We start from the raw sequence: 24,597 nt of genomic DNA, 5'->3' as shown, positions 1-24,597 counted from the left end.
TTGGTAGCCTGGGGGTCTATCCCCCTTCCTGGCAGCCGGAAGAGGGAAGGTTTCACCCGGCCACACCTCTCCACCCAGGCTACTGAAGACTCTGAGGGCCTGCACCTGCCTCCAAGGTGGGGGCTGAAATGAGCTGGGATAAGGAACCATGCAGAGCCAGGCCACTGGCCAGGGTATCATTTTCCTGGTGTTTCTTGACCCTGTCTGCTTCCCCAGTTGCTGCCCCTACTTCTCCTTTGGACCTAAGGCTTCCTGCTTGGGTCTCTGCTCTCCTTATCCTGCTTCAGAATGGCATTCTTTCACACCCTCTCCCTTCATCTCCTGACCTTGACACTGCCACAGGGTCTCTGGGGGTTGTTACCAAGAGTGTTTATTACTGGTAATAACCAGTAATAAAGGAGGAAAAGGGTCTCCCCTCTGCCTCCCTCCCCTCCCAGGCAGTTGTGTTCACTTTTGTCCATTTGGTGAGGATAAAATGGTGCCTCAGAGCCATCGGACCATTAGCGCATAAAACAGTCAGACAGCAGTGCCTGCAGCACCTATCCAGGTACACTCAAGAAGCTTCCATCAGTGGGTTTCCACCGGTTTAAAAGACTAACTTCAGATTTAGCTCAGCACCTGGTACAGAGCAATTCGGGTCACCAAATTCCAAAACGGGACTAAAGTAACATGAAGAAGCCTGAATGTGAGATTCAACCAGAACCTGCTGCAATCAAGCTCTAAGAACAAGTTCTGTCAGCACCTACATGACTCCTAATAGTTATTTCTCTGTTAGGCACGCCGCCAAAGGAGTTGTCCAATGGCATTTAATCTCAAACTTAGCAAGAGTAAAATTTCCCCTCAAGTGTAATGTTTTATTTCTAGCCTAGCTCTAAACTTTCCCCCTGTCCAGAGTGCCCTTTCTAATTTTCTGCACAGACAGGGAAAAACAACAAAGCAGATGGATGAGGCAAAGCAAAGTGTATTGTATAGGAAACCACCAACTGTTAAGGGCTGGGAGTTACCTCACCAAAATTAAAAAGTGGGGGCACTACTTCAAAGGAGTGAGGGAGAGTGAGTTTCCCATCTTGAGCAAATATAGTTTTAGTCCTTGGTAATAATTATTATTAGATATGTCTTCTCCTTGTCTATTTATTCTTTGTAACCAGTGAAATATTCTTATGAAAAAAATCTTATGTTTGTTTAGTTTACATCGCAAACTCTTAGTTCAAAATATTTCTAATTATCCACAATTAATCACTATTTAATTTAATTGTGATAAGGTTACATTTCATTAAGGCAACTCTTACTACATTTCTGCTAAACCTCTCCTTTCCCTCTCTAAAATGATCAGCCCCCTAGATATTTGTTGCAGGTGCTAAAATGGTTTATAAATACATTCCATTCAGCAAGTATTTATTAAAAATGCCTATTCTGCGCAAAATTCTATGCAGAGAGTTGGTGGGAATGCCGTGATGAAAAGAGGAAAAGAGAAAGTCCTGTTTTCAGAAATGTTAGAATGTCAGGACGGGGATACACACAATACTGGTACATCAACCCATCATCTCAAACCCAGACTGATATTTACATTGCTCGGAAAACGTTTTCTTAACTAGTTAGTTAGTTAGTTAACTAGTTAGTTAGTCCATGTCCTAAATCCAACCACTTTTATAAACATCATCTTCAAGTACTTAATTTAATGTCTCATTTTATATAGAAAGTTGTTTCATTATTCAATTAAATGCCGACTTAATGTCCCCTTTGATGTACTGGAAAGGAATCTGAAGAAAATGAAAACCAGAAAACTAAAGAGAAAAGTAGCTTTTAAGAACATGACTACAACTGATTATAATCAGCACACACACACGCACACACACACACGCGCACACACACACTCTATAACTATGGCTGAAAAGGACTGTTTATCTTTAATACAAGGACGAAAAAATATTTTGGCTATCCCAGTCCTAGAGAGTCACCAATTTCCACTTTCTTTGACAATAAAACTGTCAATAATCCCTTTTTCTTTCTTAACAGCTTTCTTTCTACTTCTTCATATCCAAATTTAAATGACCCTAATTAGAATTCCAATGAAACTGATTCATACAAATTTTGTTAACACAGCAATGGGGCTAGAAAGGGACACTTTGAATATGGGCACAAGTTGTGGTCATATTAGTAGAAATAATTACCTGCTTCCTTGTCCCCCTCTAATCCCCCTTCTTAGAGCTAGATATTAACAAAAACATTGATACAATTAATGTACTGCATGTGGGGGCCCCAGTGATCACATCTTCAAAGAACTGTGGTTAAAAAAAAAAAAAGGCTTCCAATATCAAAATTGGTCTACTATTTAACCTTGAAAAATCTTTAACAAGTCTCTAAAATGCAAACGTTTTACAAAAAGTTCACTAGCTCAGACTTCCAATAACTATCCTCTAAAGTTAAAAATCAAACATCAAAAAATTCAAGTAAACTTTAAATGGTGTAGAAGGAAACACTTTTTAAAAATTTCAGGCCATCATTTCCTCATTACAGAAAATATATTTGCATAGGTTTCTAAGGGTATATGAAGTTAATTTGATGCCTCTCCCTTCATGCTAAAGAAAATTCAGTTTCCTGGAATTGATGGATTGCATTCCTAACTTTTTTAAATTCTAATTTAAACTCCTTTTTAAATTAGTCATAATATTTTTAAAAAGATAACTAGCAAATGAAACAGACCCACGAAAAAGTAAATATATATCATAATTACCTTTTGCCTCGTGCAAAGTCCTCCCCTTCAGGCATTGCTGCCCTTTAAAAATAAAAATACAAGGAGAGGGCTGGGGCACCTGAGTGTTCTGATTTCTTCTCCACTCACACGACGAATATCAGGAGGAAAAACCCAGTAGTCCAGTTCTTTCCTTTCTGGAAAACAGCGCTCCTGGTATTTACAAACTTCCCGAGCGCCTGCCTGCCTTGAATGAAGCCATGAGCCGGGTTATTATGACTGCCCCTTCTAAAAATAAATAGGTCACCTCTTACTCCCAGGACCGTGACAAGCAGCTGGGAGCAAGCATCTTCTCTCCAGTTGTGTGAGAAGGTGTCACCACCCAGCTATTAACCTTTATTGGGGTGACTTCGCCTGGGCCAGCCTACCCTTTCTCTTTCCTTCTTTTTCCTGGTATGACAAGTACCCCACCAAAAAGGGCGGTGTGCCACAGGGAGCTTGAAACCTCAGCCTGGGCTATCAGATCTCCAATTCACAGGAGGAAGTAGAGAGTGAAATGGGCTGTATGTACAAGAGCTCAGAGGCTTGTTTGCTCTGAGAATGCTTAGACACTCAGCAACAGATCTCTTACTCAAAAAAAAAAAAAAAGGAAATAAACAATTGTGTTTTCAGGCATATTGTTTTGCAAGAAAATCCTGCTTCGGGTCATCTAGATTTCTCAACTCAGAATAAGTATGCGCACGAACATGAAACCATGTGTTCCTTTGGACAACAGAGTTTCTCCCGCAGGACTTCCCTCTGTCATCAGGGAGCAGCCTGACCCCGGCACACGGCTGGGCTGTGAGCCTAAGATGTTTTTATAGCTTGGCTCATCACTGCGTAGGAGTCATCAGTCACCACGTACTGTCATTTGCTGCAATGTTTAAGAGCAGGACAAAAATCACTCAATTGCCTCCAAAAAGGCTAGGGGAAAAGTTTGTACCCAGGTGGTCAAAAGGTACAAATTTCCAGTTATAAAATAAATAAGTTATGAAGATGCAATGTTCAACATGCATTACTACAGTTAATAATATTGTATCGTATAACTGAAAGTTGCTAAGAGAGTAGACCCTAAAAGTTCTTATCACAAGAAAAAAAATGTAACTATGTAGTGATGGATGTTAACTAGACTTGTGATCATTTCACAATATATACAAATATCAAATCATTGTATTATACATCTGAAATTAATAAAATGCTACAGCTCAAGTATATCTGAACTTAAGAAAGTATAGCTCCTTCCCCATTAAAAAAAAAAGGCTAGAAGAAATATTACTGAGATTCCTTTAGGAATATACCCTAAACGCTTTGCATAAAAACTTGAAAGCATTTTTTTCCTGATTGGGGACCTTAAGTCAGGCAGTAAGCAAGATCTAATTATTAGGAAACAATATACCTTCCTTTTTAAAATGTGTGTTCCATTGTCACATTATAGTTAATGCTGGCCGTAAGTCTGTATTTAAGATATATTTTACATTTATATTTGTCAAAGTGCCCCAGAAAAGGGCACTGAAAAAATCCAAACAATGTATTAACCTGCTTTCTTTTGGATAGCATTAGCTATTTTGCGATACACGCATGTCACAAATCAAGATACTTCTTTAATATTTCACACCAGATCTAAAGTTTTAGACTTCAAAGTCTAAGGTGAAGTTGGTACAGATACTCAAACACAGTTGACCTTGAAGGAAAACAGTCGTCAGCAAAGTTCTGAGGATCAGGTGTTGCAGGAGCCTCTCAGAACCAGAGCAGCGTTCTGTGTTAGGAATTCCAGTTCAAGGAAGTGAAAAGTTGCAACACTGAAAATATTATCAGTGAGAATACTTCAGCACTTTTATTTAACCTTATCAACAACAACAAATGCTAATTCTATGATCTAACAAAGTTCTGAGAGTTTGATCCCGTTCATTTTACCCTTTGTTCTCCTCAGCTCCTATTCGACTACTTCTTGACTATCTGAATATAGCTCCTGTTGAACTTAATTGCTGGTGACTACATAAGTGAACATATCCCTGAAACCTGCCTCTCCATTTCAAAGGACAATTTCAAAGGACAGTTAGTGCTGCTACAGATGAATTACCAATTACTACCACAAACCATTTACTAAAATACTTCTTTTAAGCACGCCTTCATGCATTTTTAAATTACTTGATCCAAGCATGAATTCCCCTTTAGATATATTTGTGTTAGTTTCTGAAAATCACAAGGACAAGGAGATAAAATACTGATGGCACATATAACAGAAATCAGAGTGTAGCTACATGACGGACACAGTGGGGGGCTTCCTCGCCTCAAGGATACTTCCATCGTTCGGGGGATTAGGGTGCCAAGGGTTCCCTCATCATTGCTGACCTAAAATCTACTGGAAATCCTGAATTTCAGGACTCACAGAATACAAACACGTGAGAGACCCTGAGGGCCATGGAAGCCACCCAAGATTTCAGATGCTGAACTGGGGCCTAGCAAAGTTAGGTGACCTGCTGGTGACAGAGCCAGGAGCAACCTTCATTGCAGAGCGCTCTTTCCACTCCTCCAGCTGAAGAGACAGCAGAGCCCACTCACTCTGGCAAAAGCTTATGTGGTCAGACACTTCCATAGTTTAAGTTTGCTTATATTCACGCTCTTTAAAATTTGTGTGCTTTTAATTTCAGGCCATCATTTCCTCATTACAGAAAATATATTTGCATATGTTTCTAAGGGTATATGAAGTTAATTTGATGCCTCTCCCTTCATGCTAAAGAAAATTCAGTTTCCTGGAATTGACGGATTGCATTCCTAACTTTTTAAAATTCTAATTTAAACTCCTTTTTAATGCATTTTTTTTTGCTGAGGAAGATTTGCTCTGAGCTAACATTTTTTTTTTTTTTTAAGATTTATTTTTTTCCTTTTTCTCCCCAAAGCCCCCCAGTACATAGTTGTATATTCTTTGTTGTGGGTCCTTCTAGTTGTGGCATGTGGGACGCTGCCTCAGCGTGGTTTGATGAGCAGTGCCATATCCGCGCCCAGGATTCAAACCAAAGAAACACTGGGCCGCCTGCAGCGGAGCGCGCGAACTTAACCACTCGGCCACGGGGCCAGCCCCCTGAGCTAACATTTGTTGCCAATCTTCCTATTTTTGCTTGAGGAAGATTCGCCCTGAGCTAACATCTGTGCCAGTCTCCCTCTATTTTGTATGTGGGTTGCTGCCACAGCATGGCCACCGACAAGTGGTGTAGGTCTGCACCCAGGAACCGAACCTGGGCCATAGAGTGCAGCGTGCTGAACTTAACCACTAGACCACAGGGACGGTCCCAAATTAGAACTTTTACCTTCCTTTGCAGTTTAAAGTTACAGTATGACCTAAGAAAATCATTGCCATATATCAAAGCTAAATGTCCACTTTTCTCAATGCCTCTTTTTCTCTTCACACAATCATCAGTCTAAGAGGTCTGTTTCTTTCCATTTCTTCCACAGCAGCGCTGTCTGAAGCTCTGGAACTTTCCATCAGAGACAACAGGAGGTACCCTCCCTCTCTTGGAGGTTACAGGGCAATACTGGCATGAATAGCCAAAAAGGAGGGAGGGAGGTCATTGGCAGACAGAAAATTATTAAGTAGGGTAGGGTAACTCTTTGTTAAACTGACCTAACAGAATTCTTGTTGAAGGCAAGCCAGGGTGATCAGATATTACTGGGGATGGTGAGAGAGAAGGTATTTGGTTAGATATTTGGGGTGATTCAGATATCAAGGGTGGGGAATTCTTACTACACTGACTTAACAGAACTCTTGATAAAACTGGGTTCTTGAGGACATACCTAAGGACAGGGCCTAGGTGAGAAAGAGCTCAGAGGAGCCTGATTCCAGTTTGGTCAAAGAGAGAGTCTTTTTCACCTCCTAAGAACAGGCACGTTTTTATTCCTTATATTCGCATTCAGTACTACAAACTGTGTGGACCCTCCAGAGCCACACTGTCCAACAGCAATTGAAATGTGGCCAGTTCAGAATTTTAAAATTGAGTAGGAAGAAAAGAATGTAAAATATCTCATTACTAATTTTAATATTGACTACATGTTGAAATGATATTTTGGGTATATCAGTTAAAATACATTGTTAAAATTAATTTCACTTCATTTTTACTTTTTTTTTACGTGGATACTAGAAACTTTAAATTATATATGTAGCTTGCATTCTATTTCTATTGGCCTGTACAGCTCTAGAGCTTTAATTCTCTACTTCTTGGCCAAAATCGGTCTAAATTAGACATAAAACAAAAGGTACTGTGAGAGCTGACTGGCTAACACAATCATACCAATTGTTTCCAAAACACTTCTGGAATCACTTTTATCCAGAAGGAAAAAGGGTAGAGATTACAAAAGGCAATTGATGGGACAATACTGGGGAAAGCCCATCGAGCGTTTACTCCAATATCTTGGCCTCCGCTTTTCTCCACCGAAAACCCTCTCCCATCCTTCCCTCCCTCCAGCCTCCAAAGCCAACAGGATCCTGAGTAACTTCTTCAAGGCCAGGCTGTATCCCAAGTTCTTGATTCCCTCACCTCCTCTCTTCTCCAATCTGCACCACTAATTTTCCCATCCTCTTCTTCCTGGTTCATGACCCTCTCAAATTCTACTGGCTCTTTCCCCTCAGCCCACAGACATATACCCAAGCCTCTTCCTGACATCCCACCGTTGACACACATCTCCTCCTATTTACTAACCTCTGTCTTCTGTCCTTTACAGCCAAAGGTCCTAACCAGTGGTCTGTGGTCAACTCACTCCTCACTAAGTAGAATCTACCTTTTCTCCCCGCCACGATCCTGGCACTGCTCTTCATAAGACTGCAGTAATCCAGCTGCAAATGCAGTTGATACTTACTGTTCATCTAATCTGACTTGACCTCCTTGAAGTATTTCACTGCTGCCTGCTTCCCTCTTGGCGGTCTCTCCACCCCTGGATCGAAGACTCCACTTTTTGTGCTCAGCTCCAACTTCTCTCAACATTCCAACCTGTTCTAACTGGCTCTTAAATGTTGGTGATCTCTAGGGCAGGGCTTCCAAATCTGAAACAGTACAGCGTAGTTCCCCCCCACCCCCAGCCACTCTAATTCCATAGCACCCGGACGGGCCATGAATTTGCTCGCAGATGCTGCTGATGCTGCTGGTGGGGGACCCACACTTTGAGAGCACGGTCCTAGCATTCTAACGTTGGCTGTCTTCCTTTTCATGCCATACAATCTCCCTAGGAAATCTCTCTATTCTCAGAATTTTAATTCTCACCTCTATGCCCAGAATCTATATGCCTAAGCCAGACACTCCCCAGAATTCCAAACCCATATATCCTATCACTCACTAGCTGTGGTACACTGGAGCTGCCTCTAACTAGCTCATGAAACCTGTTAGCATCTCTTCCCACTCCATGTTCAGTGATGTCAAGAATGTAGTTTGAAATCAGCCATGGTGGGAGTATTTACACCATGGAAGTTGGTAAATGCTACAAATCAGCCACCTATCCCCTCCTCACTCTGAGCCGGTTATTACAAATGTACCTGCATGCCACTGATTGCTAGACATCCTAAACTGTGTTAAATTAATTAAACAAGGAGGCCATTAGAATGAGGTGGTTCTCATGCCTTAGAAGCCTAGGTAAGCAAACCAAAACCTAAGCCTATAAATGCCTCCAGGTTAAGAAATTGAAATATAAGTACAACCAATCACAAACAGCCAACTAGGATTTCCCAAATAAGTCAACCTTAAGCTCCATCCAGTCAATTAATTTCCTTGCTTTGCTTCCACATCTTCTCTACAAAGTCTGGCCCCATCGGCTGTGAAGTGCTCCTAACCACTTCCAGTTTGGTGCCACCTGATTCAAACTGATTATTGCTCCAATAAATTCTTAAAAATTTTACGATGCCTCAGTTTACCTTTTAATATGTAGAAGTCCCAAAAGCATCTCCAGGAAACAAGTCCCAAGAGGACTCACCATCTCTCTGCCATCTGCTCCCCCTTACCTTTTTCTGTTTCTTTTCTTCTTCAATTTCTTTCTTCAGGGAAGTAATCCCTCTTCTTCCCAATTCCTTTATTCTGATGGATTTTCATCACAGAATTTAGCAACATCTCAATTTATCTTAACTGTTTGTTTACATGTCAGCTATCTGAATCCCCGAAGGTAAGCAGGGACTTCATCTTCCTTGCTACTATCAGCCGTAGTAAAAGCACGGCAGAACTAGCTTCTAGAACAGAACATGCTAGTGTTATTTTTAGGTAATGTTAGTAGTTAGTATTAGTTGCGTAAGTGAAGAAATGTTCCAAATGGTCAACTGAGGCAGAAACACGGGAGCTACATGCACTCTTCCCTCCCTTCACTAGTCAGAGAAGACTCTCACCACAGGCGACCAACTCGAACGCATTGAGCTATATCACTAAACACCTCTCAGACTCCGCGCTTGCATAGTTATTGTCTTAAGTCATTGGTATCATGCTTTTGATCAAGTACTCTTGGCAGTACACACCCTCCAAATATATTGTACATTTATAAATTTTATGCATTTTTTTTCAATGTACATATATGACTTGTAAATATTTTATGTACTTCATAAATCATATTTACAAAATAAAAACATGTAAAGATGAAATAAACATACGCATTCCTCATGATCACAAAAAACCGAAAGCAATCTCGAAGCCTATCCATAAGGGATTGATTAAATTACGGTACAATGAAATCCTATGCTGCTGCTAAAAAGAATGAGATGGTTAGGAAAACCTTTCCATAATATGTTTACTTAAGAAAAAAAGAGAGATGGAATAGAAAACAGGATTTTTGCTCAAGCCAGACCAGGAAGAGTTCCTGCCTTCGAGGAGTTCATACAAGATACATGCTGGTTGAATGAGAGAAAGAAAACCAAAGCAAGCCGTCCCTCCACCCATTGACTCAACAGCATCAGAATCCCCCTTCTCTGCCTCTTTCATGCCCCACCAAAGACTTCCAAAGTTGCCAGTACAGAACTTGTTTCCCATGAAAATTCAGAGGATATATTACGCACTTTGCAAAAGTGCAATAACGGTATGGAACGAGTATCAAAGCCAATATATTTCTGAAACAAAGTGGAAAAGCCTATTTTCTCCCTTGAATTAAAAAAAAAAAATCAAAGGATGAAATGACTGTATCTGTACATGGTGTGAATGATGCCATTGAGTAACGATAATCCAATGAATAATCATGACGCGCCACACCACTGAGAGATGGGACCCTCTCTCTCTCTCGGTTTCTGGTTGGTGGACTCATACTGAGACTTGTCCTAGATCAGTGGCTTTCAAAGCAATAAAAACTTTTTTCCCTCCCAAATGCTACATTATGCCAAACCTTAGTATATAAAAGACATAACAACCAAAAAGAGTTACTTGGGGGGAGGGCAGTGAAATGTGGCCTCACCACCCCCACAAAGGCAGCTCCTGAATCAGGTCCCTGGAAACCCAGAGCTGCTCAAGATACAGTTGGAAAACTGTGCCCTAGATCATCTGGTCAGTCAGGAAGAGAAATTGGGAAGCTTTTTGCTCAGTCTCTTCTCATAAAAATTAAAACAGAATCAACCTAGTTACCCATTTTATCTTTTTACCTTTTTTCAGCTTGGTGCATGGAGTCTTTTCCTCAAATTTCTTTTCATTCAAAAATTAGCTGACATTCTAAAATCAAGATACAGCACCTCTGAAGTCCCACCCCCAAGCTTTCTGGTCAACCTTCTTCTTCCCTTTGCTGGAGGTATCACTGTATTCACCTGATTTCCCAGGCTGGGACAGTGCCTCTTGTCCTGGAATAATTAATAACAGACCCCTTCCACCCTCATCAGCGAACTTGTTTAGGCCATAAATTGTAAGGCAACCCAAGAGATCACTATTTTTCTTACCCCTATTTGTCAGAACTCCCATTTTGTTAATTTGTACTGGATTTTCACATAATTTCTCATGGTCTGGGTGGGGACCCCCAACTGGAGCCAATTCTTTACCATAGACCACTCAGGCACCTGCTGGTGCCTCTCATAACTTTCCAGTCCAGTCCATGCTACACCTGCCGTCTGACCCTGCCATAGGTTGAACTGCGTCCCTTCAAAAAGAGATATAACGAAGCTAAGCTGTCTGGAAAGTGTGGTTTAGACAGAACAGAGAGCGGCCACCGCCCAAGGGATCCTAGAGAAGCAATCCAGCCTGGGAGGTGAAAATGCCAGGAGTGGAGGGACCGACATACGGGAGAAGAGTCAGAAAACAGCAGGAGGGAAAAGGGCATCAAGGAGTACAGAGACGCTGGTGGGTAGAGAGATTAGCAGGGAGCACCGTAAAGGACCAGACAGCCCCCAAGAGTTGTGTCCTGTCCTAGCTACCTCTTGGTCATGCTGATCTCTAACGGGGTACATTTGATGTCTTAACTTTCTGATCAAATATATTTCTTAATAAAAGTTGACTAAACGTTAATTTTTAAATTGTGATATTAGGAGTTAATGACCATTTGAATCCTTGAAACAAAGTGTAAACACCACAAATAACCCATTTGCCCACTCTTTCAGTAGATTCACAACAGGAAGAGCAGGGTAATGGTAGACAGAGGGGAAGAGCAGGAAGTGACAGTGAATTCAGAGTACAGGCGTAGCCTTGAGAAACATGGAGAGGAAGAGGAGGCAGTTGGCCAACTTCTTGACAAAGAGAGAAGAAAAGGACCACATGAAACAGGGCAGTACTTGGACCTCACGCATCACCTCACCCCGCGTCACTGACTTGTTGTTCGTGTGTCCTGCATTTACTAAGACCTATTTCATTGCACTAAACACGGTCTCTACAAACCTGTCTGTGACCTCCTCTCCAAGGGCCTGTTGGCCACCTGTGACTGGTTTTGCTCCTGCTTACTTCTCCCCTTCTCTCCTTAGAACATAGTTGATGTGCCTCTGTATCAAGCCAATTTCTTTCTATCTCATCTCCTTCTCATCCTTTCCCAAACCCCCACCCTCCTCCCCAGACAAAAAACTTCTATAAAACTCCAGCAGGCATATAGTCACTGGTACAAATCAAAATCACCAGGGGTCCAAATGTTATCATTGGTTCAAGCTTCCCTCCACAGAACACACCTGTTCCTGAGTAATCTTGCTTGCTTTCTCACTTAAAGCTCTCTTCTAAGGCTCTAGTTGTATTTCAGGGGTGAAGGTCCTTGATAGAGAATCTTTGGTTCCAAGAAATTAAGAACAAACGGCCATCAGAGAGAAAGGACTCTGGCAGATCTCACTGCTCTTAGCAAACATAAGGAAATGGAAAATCTCCAAGGCCACAAATCGTAGAGACAGAGGTCTTTGCAGACGGTAAAGACAGTGACTCAACAAGACTGGCATAGAGCTCAAAACAAACTTCACCTCCTGAGTTTAAAAACACAATGCAAGACAGGGCAATTATAACCTGTTTAATATGGATTACGTGATACTTTTGTTATATGTTGATCTTCCTTATCACATGTTGCTTCTGTCAGTGTTGAAAATTATTTTTCACTTCTAAAATAGCACCCGATAAGATGTTTCTTGGCTATATATTTACTCAGTATTTTGTGGAGAAGCCAAACTGAAATGGAGAGTTTCCAGCCCTACAATAGTTAATCATTATTCCCATATTAGTTTTGAGGGTAGGGGCTGGGTGACCGGAAAGCTTCCTTCTCCAGTCCCGTTGTGCACACACCAGCTGACTCCTGGGCCTTAGGTGAGTGAGCTCCACCTGCTGACCCAGCTTGGGTGGGGAGGAGAGATCTCCTCAGACACTGAACGAACTCCTCCAGACAATGGGGTTTGGGGGAATGTGCCTCCAGGCTAATATCCTACGGCTTCTAGGCATTTTCTAAGAGGAACTAGCCCCTTCAGAAGCATTTGCTGCAAGAAGAACTGGGCATCTGCTGATTTTGACATGTGGGAAAAGGTGGCCTTAACTGAAGAGACCACGTAACTGCTTCTTGGAGAAGAGCAGATCCCACCAATAACCTGACAGGCCGGTGTCTCCTTACTGCCTCAGCCACTGTCTGACACTAAACATGGTCTCTCAGAAACATGGTTGATCTCCTTTAGGCCACCTCAGGGTTCCAAATGGTACACTAATAGCAAGCTGAAGGAGTCTCATAAGTGACGTCATTTCTATCAGGGTCTGAGTAAAACCCTTTCAGTGACTAGCAAAAAGCAATGAGCTTTAAAAACAGAATGAGACGAATCTAAAACATGAACCTTGAAGAGCCTCAGAAGAGAAATTGGGTCCATTAAGTCTCTGATGGGGTTAATCTGATTTCCTGCCTCGACAATAATTCCTTACAACGGGTCTCCTTCAGCATCCAGCACCTCTCTCCTATAAACATAACAAACTTGTTTTACTTTAGTAAACTTTTTATACTGGGATAATTTTAGATTTACAGAAGACTTGCAAAGATAGTGCAGAGAGCTCCTACATACCCCCCACCTGGTTTCCCGGGGTTAACATCCTACATTACCACAGCACATTCGTCAAAACTAAAAATCAACATTGGTACATTACTATGAACTAACTCTAGACGTCATTAGTACTTCACTAGTGTTTTTCACTAACATCCTTTTTTCTCTTCCAGGATCCCATCCAGAGAACCAAAGTGCATCCAGCTGTCAGATCTCCTTAGTCTCCTGTCATCTATGAGAGTTGCTCAGTCTTTCTTTGGTTTCATGACCTTGACAGTTTGAGAAGTATTTTGCAGATATCAGGTATTTTGTAGAATGCCCCTCAGTTTGGATTTGTCTGATGTTGTCCTCACGATTAGACTGAGGCTATGGGTCTTGGGGAAGACAACTACAGAGGTGAAGGCCCTTTTCATCCCATCAGGGAGTTCATGATGTCCACATGACCTCTCACTGGTGATGTTAACTTCATCACTTGAATAAAGCAGCGTTTGCCACGTTTCTGCACCGCAAAGTTATTGTTTTTCCCTTTCCATACTCTAGTCTTTGAAAGCAAGTCTAAGTCTAACCCACATTCAAGGAGGAAGGGAGGTGGTGCACAGGGACACAGTTCCACTGCCTCAATGGGGAAGTAGCAACATATACTATTCGGAATTCTTCTGGAAGGAAGATTTGTCTCTCCTCTCTCCCTCATTTAATTATTTATTCAACCATTTATATCAGTGAGGACTTATGTGGACTCATAAGGACTTAAGAGTTTGGGTTATAATCCAGCACTATGTTCTTGACTGTGTTGCTGAAATTGTTCCAGGCACAAACTTGCTTCTGCCCACCCTGCCCTCTCCAATAACCCCTCCTTCACCCCTTCAAGAGACCTGGAAAGGCCATCTCTCTGCCCTCTTGACACTGCTCCACTCGACTTGCCGCCCAACCCTAAACCAAGGTATACTCAGCCCCCTCCAAGGTTATCTTGCTTCCTTCCCACCCAGTATCAGAACCAGCCAAGAGGGGACACCAGGACTGAACCCAGAAGTCAGAGAGGAACAAAAGCCTGTGCTCCACACGCGTCCATCCATCTCCATGGACACAGGTGAGACGGGATGTTCCGTGTGCCCCTTCTTGGGAGTGCCGATACTGTGAGGAGTGCCCTCAGAGGTGAGCTGTGTGGACATGTGAGCTACTCCAATGTGTTTTTATGAAGGCCATGACAACCTGCCATTTTTTCCCTCACTCTGATGAAATTTCCAGGATTGAAATCAAGTTCAAATATCCTTTCCACGTGCACCATTCGTCCTTACCTTTCATGTTGCTTTCCTATTTTGAGTATTAGAGGAAGTCCACGGTTTAAAAATGGAAACGAGTCTTGGCTTCTTCACCTGCACCTACTTTTAGCATCAAACCATGGCAACATCGTACACACAATTCATCATGAGTTTTCACAGCGGATTCATGAGGCCAGACATTGCTTCCAATCTGCTTATTTATAACCAATGTGAATTGTTTATATCAAACTTGACTTTGCATTTTTTAATAAGACAATGAAATCACAAGTTGTACTGAAAACTGTTCAGGGCAATGACCTGTTCAAGACTCCTGATCCAGCTTCTGTGTCCACCATGAGCAGTGAAAATGTAAACATCACCTCAGTCCTAAATTTAAGTGTCAAACAAGAGACACGCTGTGTCAGAAGCTGTAACAGGGGCCAGAAAACGCGTGTTTCCATACCACCTGTGCATGGATGTGCAGGAGGGGACACTGTGGTTACATGCGTCTTCCAGGATGACTGGGTCCCCTCCCCCCACCATGAAAGTGCAACTGCAGTCATGGAAGGAGATAAACAGGAGCCTCACAAACAAGGAGAAACGATGTTCCCAGGGTCTTCACAGTCACAGAATCACAAACACAAAAGGCAAAAGCGAGGCTCCTCTCGGGGAAGTCAGCCCAAGAAACAGGCTTCAGTGGACAAAGGCAAATCTGGGGGATGGAGACTGAGCAAACCCTGGGTCTCCAGCTGTCTTAGTCACGGTTTGGTCCCACAGGGGAACCAGGTGGTGCCTCAGAGCCCACCATGGGGGTAAATATCGTCCCTTTAAAACACCCTTTGCTTCGTTCGTTTTACTTGAAATTATCCCTCAAAAAGATGATGTACGTGATCTTACCAAATCTGTCATATAGCAGCGCTGCACATTCAATTGCTCTATTTTGAATAGACAAGTACTGGGGGAAGAAAAAATGGCCGAAACGACACAAATCAACGCTAGTTTGGGGAGCTTTTAGATGTCACAAAGGTTACCTGATAGAATTGGTAAAAAATAATAACACCAACAATAACATAATTAAAAAGAACAAGACATTTATCACAGATCTCATAATTATTGTGGAGGTGACCTTACAATTGAAGGGGCTAAGTATTATCGTAAATAAGCCTTTCAGAAATTTCCTCAGAAAGTAATATAGTAAGTGGTCAAGTGATGAAGACTGATTGACAGATTGGTGGTTGCCAGGGGAGGGGGTGGGGGATGAGGGAATCGGGTGAAGGGGGTCAAAGGTATAAAATTCTAGTTGTAAAATAACTAAGTCATGGAGATGTAATATACAGCATAGTTACTACAGCTAATGATACTATATTGCATATCTGAAAGTTGCTAAGAGAGCAGATCTTAATTCTTATCACAAAGAAAAAAATGTATAAGTATGTGAGGTGAGGGATGTTAACCAAACTTACTGCGGTGATCATTTTGCAATATATACAAATATAAAATTATTATGTTGTACACATTAAACTTACACAGTGTCATATGTCAATTATATCTCAATAAAACTGAGTGGAACTGGAAGCCATTGAAATCATGAGCTCTGGCTGGTGTGGAGATCAGCTCTTCAGGGTCAAGAGAAGGAGAAGGGGGCAGCTAGGGGTGAGACCCAGCCCAGGTTCAAAGGCATGACAATGAGAGTGGGGGTCTAGGACACATTCTGAGATGGAGCCAAGTGGGTTTAGTGAGGGACTGAATGTGTGGAATAAGGACATGGTGCATCAAATATGACTTGAATCTATTCACCCGAACACCACACAGTCCTTAAAGCAGAATTTTGAAGAACATCTAATGGATGTTCTTCTATAGGATGCTGGACAGATTAAAACAGGGTTGGAAAACTTGTCTGTAAATGGCCAGACAGTAAATACTTTCAGCTTTGCAGGCCATATGGTCTCTGTCACTCCACTCCACTGTTGTAGCACAGAAGGTATGTAAACGAGTAAGTATGGGCCAAAGTTTGCCAACCACACACCCCACAAATTATAAAAGAATGCATGTCTATTTGTAATTGATTAAAGATAACCATTTGGAAGGACCTATCACCCCAATATTATTAGTGATTAGCTCTATGATTCTTATTTCCTTTTGTGTGCTTTAAATATTTTCGAAAATTTCCCCATGTATGTATTCCTTCTGTAATGAGATAAAACCTACAAATGAGAAAAATGAAGTCTGGAATTCTACCTTTTAAATCTACCAATGGCAACAAAGTCTGGGATTCTGTGTTTTGGTGTCCGGTCATCAATGATATTTTTTAAGATGATTTAATATAAAAGTACTTATTAAAATGGTCATCAGTAAATAAATTCTAAATCAGTAGTTGATGAGAAAATAACCTGTCACTGTGTTTCCTAAAACTGGAGTGTGTCTGTGTGAGGAATGGGGAAAGCTGTTTTTTACCGCCTTGGCTGAGTCCCTGGAAAAGATTGCATCTTGAATTAGCAGCTTGACTGCTTGCTGTCCAGATAAATATTGTGTTGCTATGACTGAAATCGTCCTGCCACATGGGTCACCCTGCCATATAATTAGTTAGCTTCTTATCATATCAGGTACAAATCAAACCAGCAGCACTCCCTGTTAACGTGGTAATTTAACAACCTAGAAACACTCCCTTCACGTATCAACATCTGATTTAATGTTATCACGGTCCCACCAAAGACACCCGGAGGGTTACTGTGCAGCATCATCCAACAGCAAGCTGAGCCTAAGAGAAAAATCAAACATCTCGATAGGTTCCCAGCTCTCTCAGCTACTTTAGCAATTTTTTCACATCCTTAATCACATCACTGTGCATTTTGGCAGTCCACCTGGACGTGGATAGGACAGAGAGAGAAATTTAACCTTTGTGACTTTGGGTCCACAGCCATCCTCAGGCTCTTCCACTCGCCTTTATCCTGCAAGGTCCATTTTCAACCTCTCTGTTTCCATCAGCATCAAGTCTAAGAAGAGCCCACTGTACCTTGACCTGCATCCCGAGAGCTGCACTGTTTATTTCCCTGGTTGTTTGATCCCATCCTCCCTGCCCCAGAAGGCCAAAGCTGCATGGCACCTCCACTTTCCCTCTGCCCACCCTTCCTCATCCTCCTTTCCCAGGTGTTGAGTGTAATAAACGTGCGTATGCTCATCTCCACCTCCCAGATGCTTCAGGAAACCCACCCTGCCTACAGTCCTCTCCTCCATTTCCTAATTTTTTTTGAGGAAGATTAGCCCTGAGCTAACATCCGCTGCCAATCCTCCTCTTTTTGGTGAGGAAGATTGGCCCTGCACTAATATCCATGCCCATCTTCCTCTACTGTATATGTGGGACGCCTGCCACAGCATGGCTTGATGAGCAGTACACAGGTCTGCACCCGGGATCCGAAGGCGCGAACCCTCAGCCCCTCAAGCAGAGCGTGTTAACCCAACCACTATGCCACCAGGCCGGCCCCCATTTCCAAATTTTACTTACTTCTCAATGGGACTGTAACTCCTTGCCTGAGTAGTAAACCATTAACAGCCAGAGTCTCTGGCGTCCTGTCCTCCCACTGTGCCCACACCGGGCATGAGCTCCAAGGGGCAATTCTGCCAAGTGACCCCTGGAACAAGCCTGCCTGGGGTTTGATATTGGCTCTACCACCCACTGGCTACGTGATCTCAGACAAGTTACTTAACCCCCTGTGCCTGCTTCCTCATGTGTAAAATGAGGATATTATTACTCCATACAGTTGCCGTGAAGACATAAGGCATATGCAAATATTGTAAAGTGGATTGGATTGGATTAAGTATATAAGAGTGAATGAGAATGTAATCACATGCACAACACTGAGAACAGAGCTGGCATTCTGACTGTCCTATTTAAGCAATTGCTTTAAAAGAGCATCCAAGAGATGAAGAGATTCAACCTCACACTTTCCACATTGCTCTCTCCACTCACAATGATCGTCCCTTTCTCTGACTTTCATCAGAATATCAACATAGGGAATGAATGAGTGAATGAGTGAATCAAATGATCTTTTAGATTTCCTAATCTTTCATTTTTGGTCCCTCATTCCTGCTGGCCCCTTCACCCCCTGAGGACAGATAATAATAGCAGCAGCTAAGGAGTGTTTCCTATGGATCCAGGGCATTGTGTGAACCATTTCACACGATCCTGAAAACGCCCTGAGGTAGGTGCTGATCTCATCCCACCTCACAGATGAGGACACTGCGTGAGGCTCAGAGGCTACATCTCGCCCAAGGCCAACGAGCTTGTAAGCGGCCGAGCCAGGGCTCTGCTTCTCTGCTCTTGAATCACTCACTGCTCACAGCACAGCGCCAGACTCATCATAGATGCTTACTAATTACACAGTTTGGTTAAACGACTGATTCATTTAATAACTGTTTATTGATGCCAACTGCAGGCCAGGCGTTTGGAGGGCAAAGATTAGAAACGGTCCCTGTCGTCACCAAGTGTACGTCTGCTGGGGTACACAGACGAATCAACAAGCAATTATAAAGCAATGTGCTCAGGGCTATTAGGACAGGGAAAGTACAGAGCGATATGGAGAGTCACAAGATGAGCACAGGAGACAGCACAGGGGGCTGGGCAGGCAGAGAAGGCGTCTGCGAGAAGTGATGTCTTAGTGATGGTAAAGGATGTGTTGGAGCTAGAGTTGACAGGGAGAGAATTCCAGGTGGAAGAAAGACAGCTTATGGCACATAGGCTGACCAAGAGCAGGAATGATTAGAGAAGGAATATGAGGATCCACCAAGCATTAAATGAGATTGCTTTTAACAAACTAGGCGGTGGACAGCTCGGAGTTGGGCTTCTCTTTCACAGCACACGTAGCAAGCAAAGTGATAAGGAAGGCTTCCCCGTGTGCTTCTGTCAACTGCAAGGTTCCTTTACACCAGAGGAGGTGGCAATAGTTAGGAGCGGATCAGGGAACCTCTCAGACCTTCCAGGGTCCTGCTCCCCTTTTAAGGTACTGAGACTGCTGGGATGGAAGGAAGGGACCCCTGCCCTCCTTGGCTTTGGAAATCTCCCTTAAAAAACACACACAGGGAAGCATACACTAAGATCAAACAACACGTGCTCATATCCAAGGGAGACTCAATGACACTGAATGTTAGTAGCTTGTCTGTCACTCAAGTCTTTGGGTGTTGGGGTGTACAGTTTTCTAGAACATCACAGGTTTCATTTCAATCTAGACCTTAGTGTTCAAAAGGTTTTTCTATTTGTTTTTATCCTTTTTGTTTTCTCATGCTGGGTCTCTATGTAGACAATACAGGGAAAGACTAAAGCAATTACCTAGACACCATTTAAAAATTGTTACACAGTGTACTTGTATGATCTGCATTTTTTTTTTTAGTAAGATTGGCCCTGAGCTAACATCTGTGCCCATCTTCCTCTACTTTATGTGTGGGACGCCTGCCACAGCATGGCTTGATGAGCGGTGCATAGGTCCACACTCACGATCCGAACTAGCGAACCCTGGGCCACTGAAGCGGGGCGCACGAACCAAACCACTGCACCACTGGGCCGGCCCCCTTATCTGCATATTTCTGAGGAAACTTTTATAAATTACCTGAACACGTAGCCAACTGCATGAATTCTCTGCACAAAGTTACAGGTGCAGTAACTGCAGTGTAAGTCAGCCCTGGGAAAGCAAGTGGGATTCCTTCGTTGTTTATTAGTACCTTTGTTTTGTAAACTGTTAGAGCTCATATAACATAGCTCGTGTAAAAGATTGTGCTGAAATTTAGAACAGCAATGACAACTTTGAAGATAGATAAGTTTAGAATTATTTCATCCCACAAAATATATAGCAAATCTCAACAGAGACACAAACGTGAATTTACGCAATATGCTATTTGAATTCATTGCATGTGGCATTTTGGAAAGATCTGAAAATAGGTGAAGAAAACCCTTTTAGGAAGTGCTCATCCTGGATTCTAGACTTCAGAGTTGAAGGGAATTTGCAAAGAACTGAAGTGTGTAGTTCAGCAGTTGACAAGACGAACACCAAAAGTCTTATGTAAACTAAGATTCTCTTAACTGCTGAACCCAAAAGTGCGGACAAACGTGGGGAGGAACTGTGTCCAAAGGCAGACCAACCTAGACGTCTCCAGGTCTAAGCCTTTCTTGACTGATGCTCAGGCATGAAGAACTTTCTATCTGGTAACCAGCAGAGGTCTACCAAGGAGCCCCAAGGTGATTATGGTGATATTTCACACCCTCATGGCTTCTAGAATTTGATGACCTACAGTATCAGCCAGGGTTTCTGGCGGCAAATAAGCTGACCTACTCTGGCTGGTTTGAACAGAAAAGGAATTCACTGGAGGCTAACCCAGGGAGCCTCTGGAAGGGCCAGAGAACCAGGTCAAAACGCTGCGTCAATCTCACCACAGAACGGCTCCACCAGAAATAATCAGTGAAAGACCTGGGCGGCTCGCACAATGCTGGGCACTCTAGAACCTCCACCACTGCTAGCTTGGAAAATGGATATACAGACCGCCATCCTTGCTAGAATGGACTCCTTAACGCCTGCTTCTTTCATTCCCAGTTTCTAATTCAAAGTCTGGCATCCATGCATCCGGCTAGTAGAGCTTACACCCTAGCTTCAGGGGGGCCTGGGAAAGCGGGCTCCAGCCTCTACTTTGGAAAGGCATGGACTCATACAGCACAAAATTCCCCTTCAGAGGAAAGTCCTTCAAAAGGTGTGGGTAGCCAAAAAAAGGACACATTTTCCCTACACCCACTGACATACAATCACGAACGCTTTATCAACATACAAAAAAACAGGCATCAGAGTAGCTGACACTCCGACTACGTGTGAGAACTGTTTTGTCTACACATACTCTATGAACCGAGATATGCGGTACCCACGGCTTGAAGCCGTGTGAAGGATGCTCCCAGGGTTATCATCTGAAGTGCAGGGCGCTCCACACTGGTCCAGCGCCGCTAGCCGGCGAGGACGTATAGAGCGGGTGGAGAGGAGAGATTACCCTGCTTATTTGAGGCAACCTTATCAAGGCCAAGGCAACCATGTGATAATGTGTGAATGAATCAGAAGGGGTAGCCTGGGTATTTCTGTACCCATATCAACATTCACACTTCCATTCCAGCCAGCTCGCCTTTTCCTTTTCTGAGTTTTTATTAGCCACTTTTTGCATGAGACTCAGAACCTCTCTCTTATCAATTTGCTAAGAGTAGAAGCCCCCTCAGAATTCTACTCTGGACCAGAGATTGCTACATCGATAAAATATCCCTGCCAAACTTCCAAAACGCAATGTTTTCTGCTACCTTTTTCTCCTGGAAATGAGGTCTCTTTATGGGAGCCAGATCACTCATTCATTCATCAAGCATTTTTATTGAGCACTTATGAAGTGCCGGCACTGTGCTAAGCCCTGAGGACAGAGGGGTGGATGAGGTATGTTCTCTGCTTCAAGGAGCTCCTAGGGTGGTGGGGAAGCTGGATATTAAACAAATGAAGACACAAATAAACATATAAACCCCCATTTTGTTAAGAGCTATGAGAAGCTGGGTCTGATCTCAGTGATGCCAAGTGCAGAGAGGGCCTTCCACACAGTGGGAGCTGTGGTTTCTGGATGCACGCTGCATCGGGGTTGACCGAAGAGCTATCAGCCCCATGTGTCCGCCTGATCTAAAATCGCACATCAGCACACAAAGCAAGAGTTCTACGAGTCCTTCTTTCTCCTCTGGAGCCCACCTCCCCTTCCCACCCATTTCACTTCTCTTGCATGAAATGGACCATCCAAATGCTGGGATGGATGAGAATTTTCAGGCTGGCTTGCACAAAGAAAGAAGCTTGCCTCTTTCCAGAAGTGGCCTTGAAATCAGTTTGCCTCCCTGCCCTTCATTCCCAGAGAGCAGCTCTCACAAAATGCCGTGGAGGGGCCGGCCTGGTGGCTCAGCGGTTAACTGTGCATGTTCTGCTTCAGTGGCCTGAGGTTCGCTGGTTCGGATCCCAGGTGCAGACATGGCACCACTTGGCAAGCCATGCTGTGGTAGGCGTCCTACATATAAAGTAGAGGAAGATGGGCACGGATGTTAGCTCAGGGCCAGTCTTCCTCAGCAAAAAGAGGAGGATTGGCAGCAGTTAGCTCAGGGCTAATCATCCTCAAAAAGAAAAAAAGTGCTGTGGAGCTGGAGAGTATCAACAAAAACCCACACTCACTCCTTATGTCTTCAAATATGAAGAATGTAATTGCTTACAGAGGCAAGAAGAGTGACAAGGATTATTAGTCAGCATAACTGGATCACATACAATTGTCAACCTGGTTCACCCCCTGGGACCTGGACATGCCGACACTTCAACACATTTTAACTTCTCTCCCAAGGAGCCACCAAGACACACAAGGTCTCAGGACACACATATGTCTCCCATCTCATTTTCTCAGCACTCTGACATTTATTCCCTCATCCCACCCAATAGGAAATACTAACGGCACAGATGTTCAGAGTACAGTGGATGGAAAACTCCCGAAATCATCACGGGGTGGTACAGCTGTCTGCCAAGAGACTGGAGATCAGCACACAGAGTGGATGGCAGCAAAGCAAAAGGATGCCTAAGATGTTTTTTTACAAATTAAAATTAGAGTTGGAACATTTTATAAACTAATAGGCTTCCACGTTCACCTCAGACTCTTGTTTTGAAGGAACATTCTGGCAGACGAAAAGAATGCTTTTCAAATATAGATTTGCTGGGAGGCCATAGGAGATGAGCCCTGAGTGGGGAGAGCACATTCGGTATCGGAGGAAGGACTCCTCATTGTGCCTCACACCACAATAGTCCCAAGATGGCAAAAGGTCCAATCTCAACTGGTTGCCCTTCCAGACTCTTCCCTACTCTTTCTTCCTCTGAGCAGCCCCATGCCAATACCACTCTGTCTGGCTTGTCCCTTAGCACACCAGGGAACACCCCTGAGCAGGACTGGCCCCCAGCCTCACACTGCTGTACACACCAAAGGGCCACTCTCGTTCACCCGGCCCTGCCCAGGGGCAGGGCTCTGCAGCTGCCACGTGCTTTCATCCTCACCACGACCCCTCAGTGACATAGACAGCATTTCCCCACATGCTTCATCCTCACCACAACCCCCCAGTGACATAGCATTTCCCACACTTTACAAGTGAGGAAATGCAGCTTTGAGGCTTTGCAACCTGCCCAGGGCCTGGTACCTGATAAGAGAGCACGAGCTGGGCGGAAGCCCCGCGGGGTGCCTGAGCCCATCTGGAAACACCTCCTTCCTTGCCTGGAGCTGCCGGCCAGGGAGGCCACCAGCTGCCAACATCTGCAGCTGCTCCACCCCGGGCATGGCTGCGAGACGTGCGTGGCATGTGGTACAGCACACACGAAACAAAGGCTTCACTTGTTTAGAGGAAAAGGCCAGTAGGAGGCGTGGATGTGGGCAGCCGGAGAACGGGTGCTGCGCCCTTCAGCACGTGCGTCCCCATCCCCATCCCGTAAGGGGACAGTGTCCCCCTGCCCTGACTGCTCTCTCAGCCCAGGCAGGGCTGGCTTTGGGAGCAAAGGCTGGGCCGACCAAGCGCAGGAATTCTCAGCCCTCAACCCCGCACATTCTTAGAATGGAGAGGAACTCCGCTCTCATGGGTGTTCAAGGGTATTCCCGGGAAGGAACCGGGAGCAGCTCAGCCCCTTCATTTTACTGACATCCATGAGGTCCAACACAGAGCTGAGCAGGGCCCCAAATGAGAACAAGATTTCCAGAGCTGCAGTGCAGCCCGGGCCTTGGCGAGGCCTCGGAAACCTAACTCCCCCACCCCGCCACTCCCCAAAACCGGGAGCAGATGGGGCCATGCTCCCACTCTGAAGGTCAAGCCTTTGACCTCGGGGGAAAATGAAGAGGCTGCTTTGGGTAAAAGGAGCCTGGAAGCAACTGCTCAGGCAGCTGGAGGAATAGTGGGCCTCCTGGCGCCCGTTGGAGTCTTGTTCTGAGCGCGGAAGTGGCTTCACGTCAGGGGCTCTTCCACCTCTAGCATAAAATGAAGATAAATAATTACCGATGACAGCTAAGATGAACTGAATGCACACCGTTCTGTGTTAAATGCCATACGTACAGGTTCTCATTAAGCCTTCCCAGAGCTCTGGGAGGGGGCTTCTATTCTGATACCCATCTTAAAGATGAGCACAGTC

The 24,597-nt window shown here is 43.9% G+C and overlaps 1 protein-coding gene across 6 annotated transcripts in view; it reads right to left on the bottom strand.

The window, feature by feature from the left end:
* The window catches only part of RETREG1 (reticulophagy regulator 1), a 125,167-nt gene that overhangs the window by 35,161 nt on the left and 65,409 nt on the right, over nt 1-24,597 (bottom strand). The window contains exon 1 of one of the 6 annotated variants that reach the window (XM_070587170.1): nt 23,622-23,865. The exons of 4 other annotated variants lie outside the window; for them this stretch is intronic. In XM_070587170.1, the coding sequence (XP_070443271.1) occupies nt 23,622-23,758 (137 nt within the window). In that variant the 5' untranslated portion in view covers nt 23,759-23,865. Of the gene's footprint in view, nt 1-2,734; nt 3,524-23,621; nt 23,866-24,597 lie in introns of those variants that run through there. One more of the 6 variants, XM_008517876.2, reaches the window with a different exon arrangement.

Source organism: Equus przewalskii, chromosome 20 (assembly GCF_037783145.1).
Source record: "Equus przewalskii isolate Varuska chromosome 20, EquPr2, whole genome shotgun sequence".
Lineage (NCBI taxonomy): Eukaryota > Metazoa > Chordata > Mammalia > Perissodactyla > Equidae > Equus > Equus przewalskii.
Note: the sequence above shows the minus strand (reverse complement) of the source record. Positions and strands in the feature narration are given on the sequence as shown.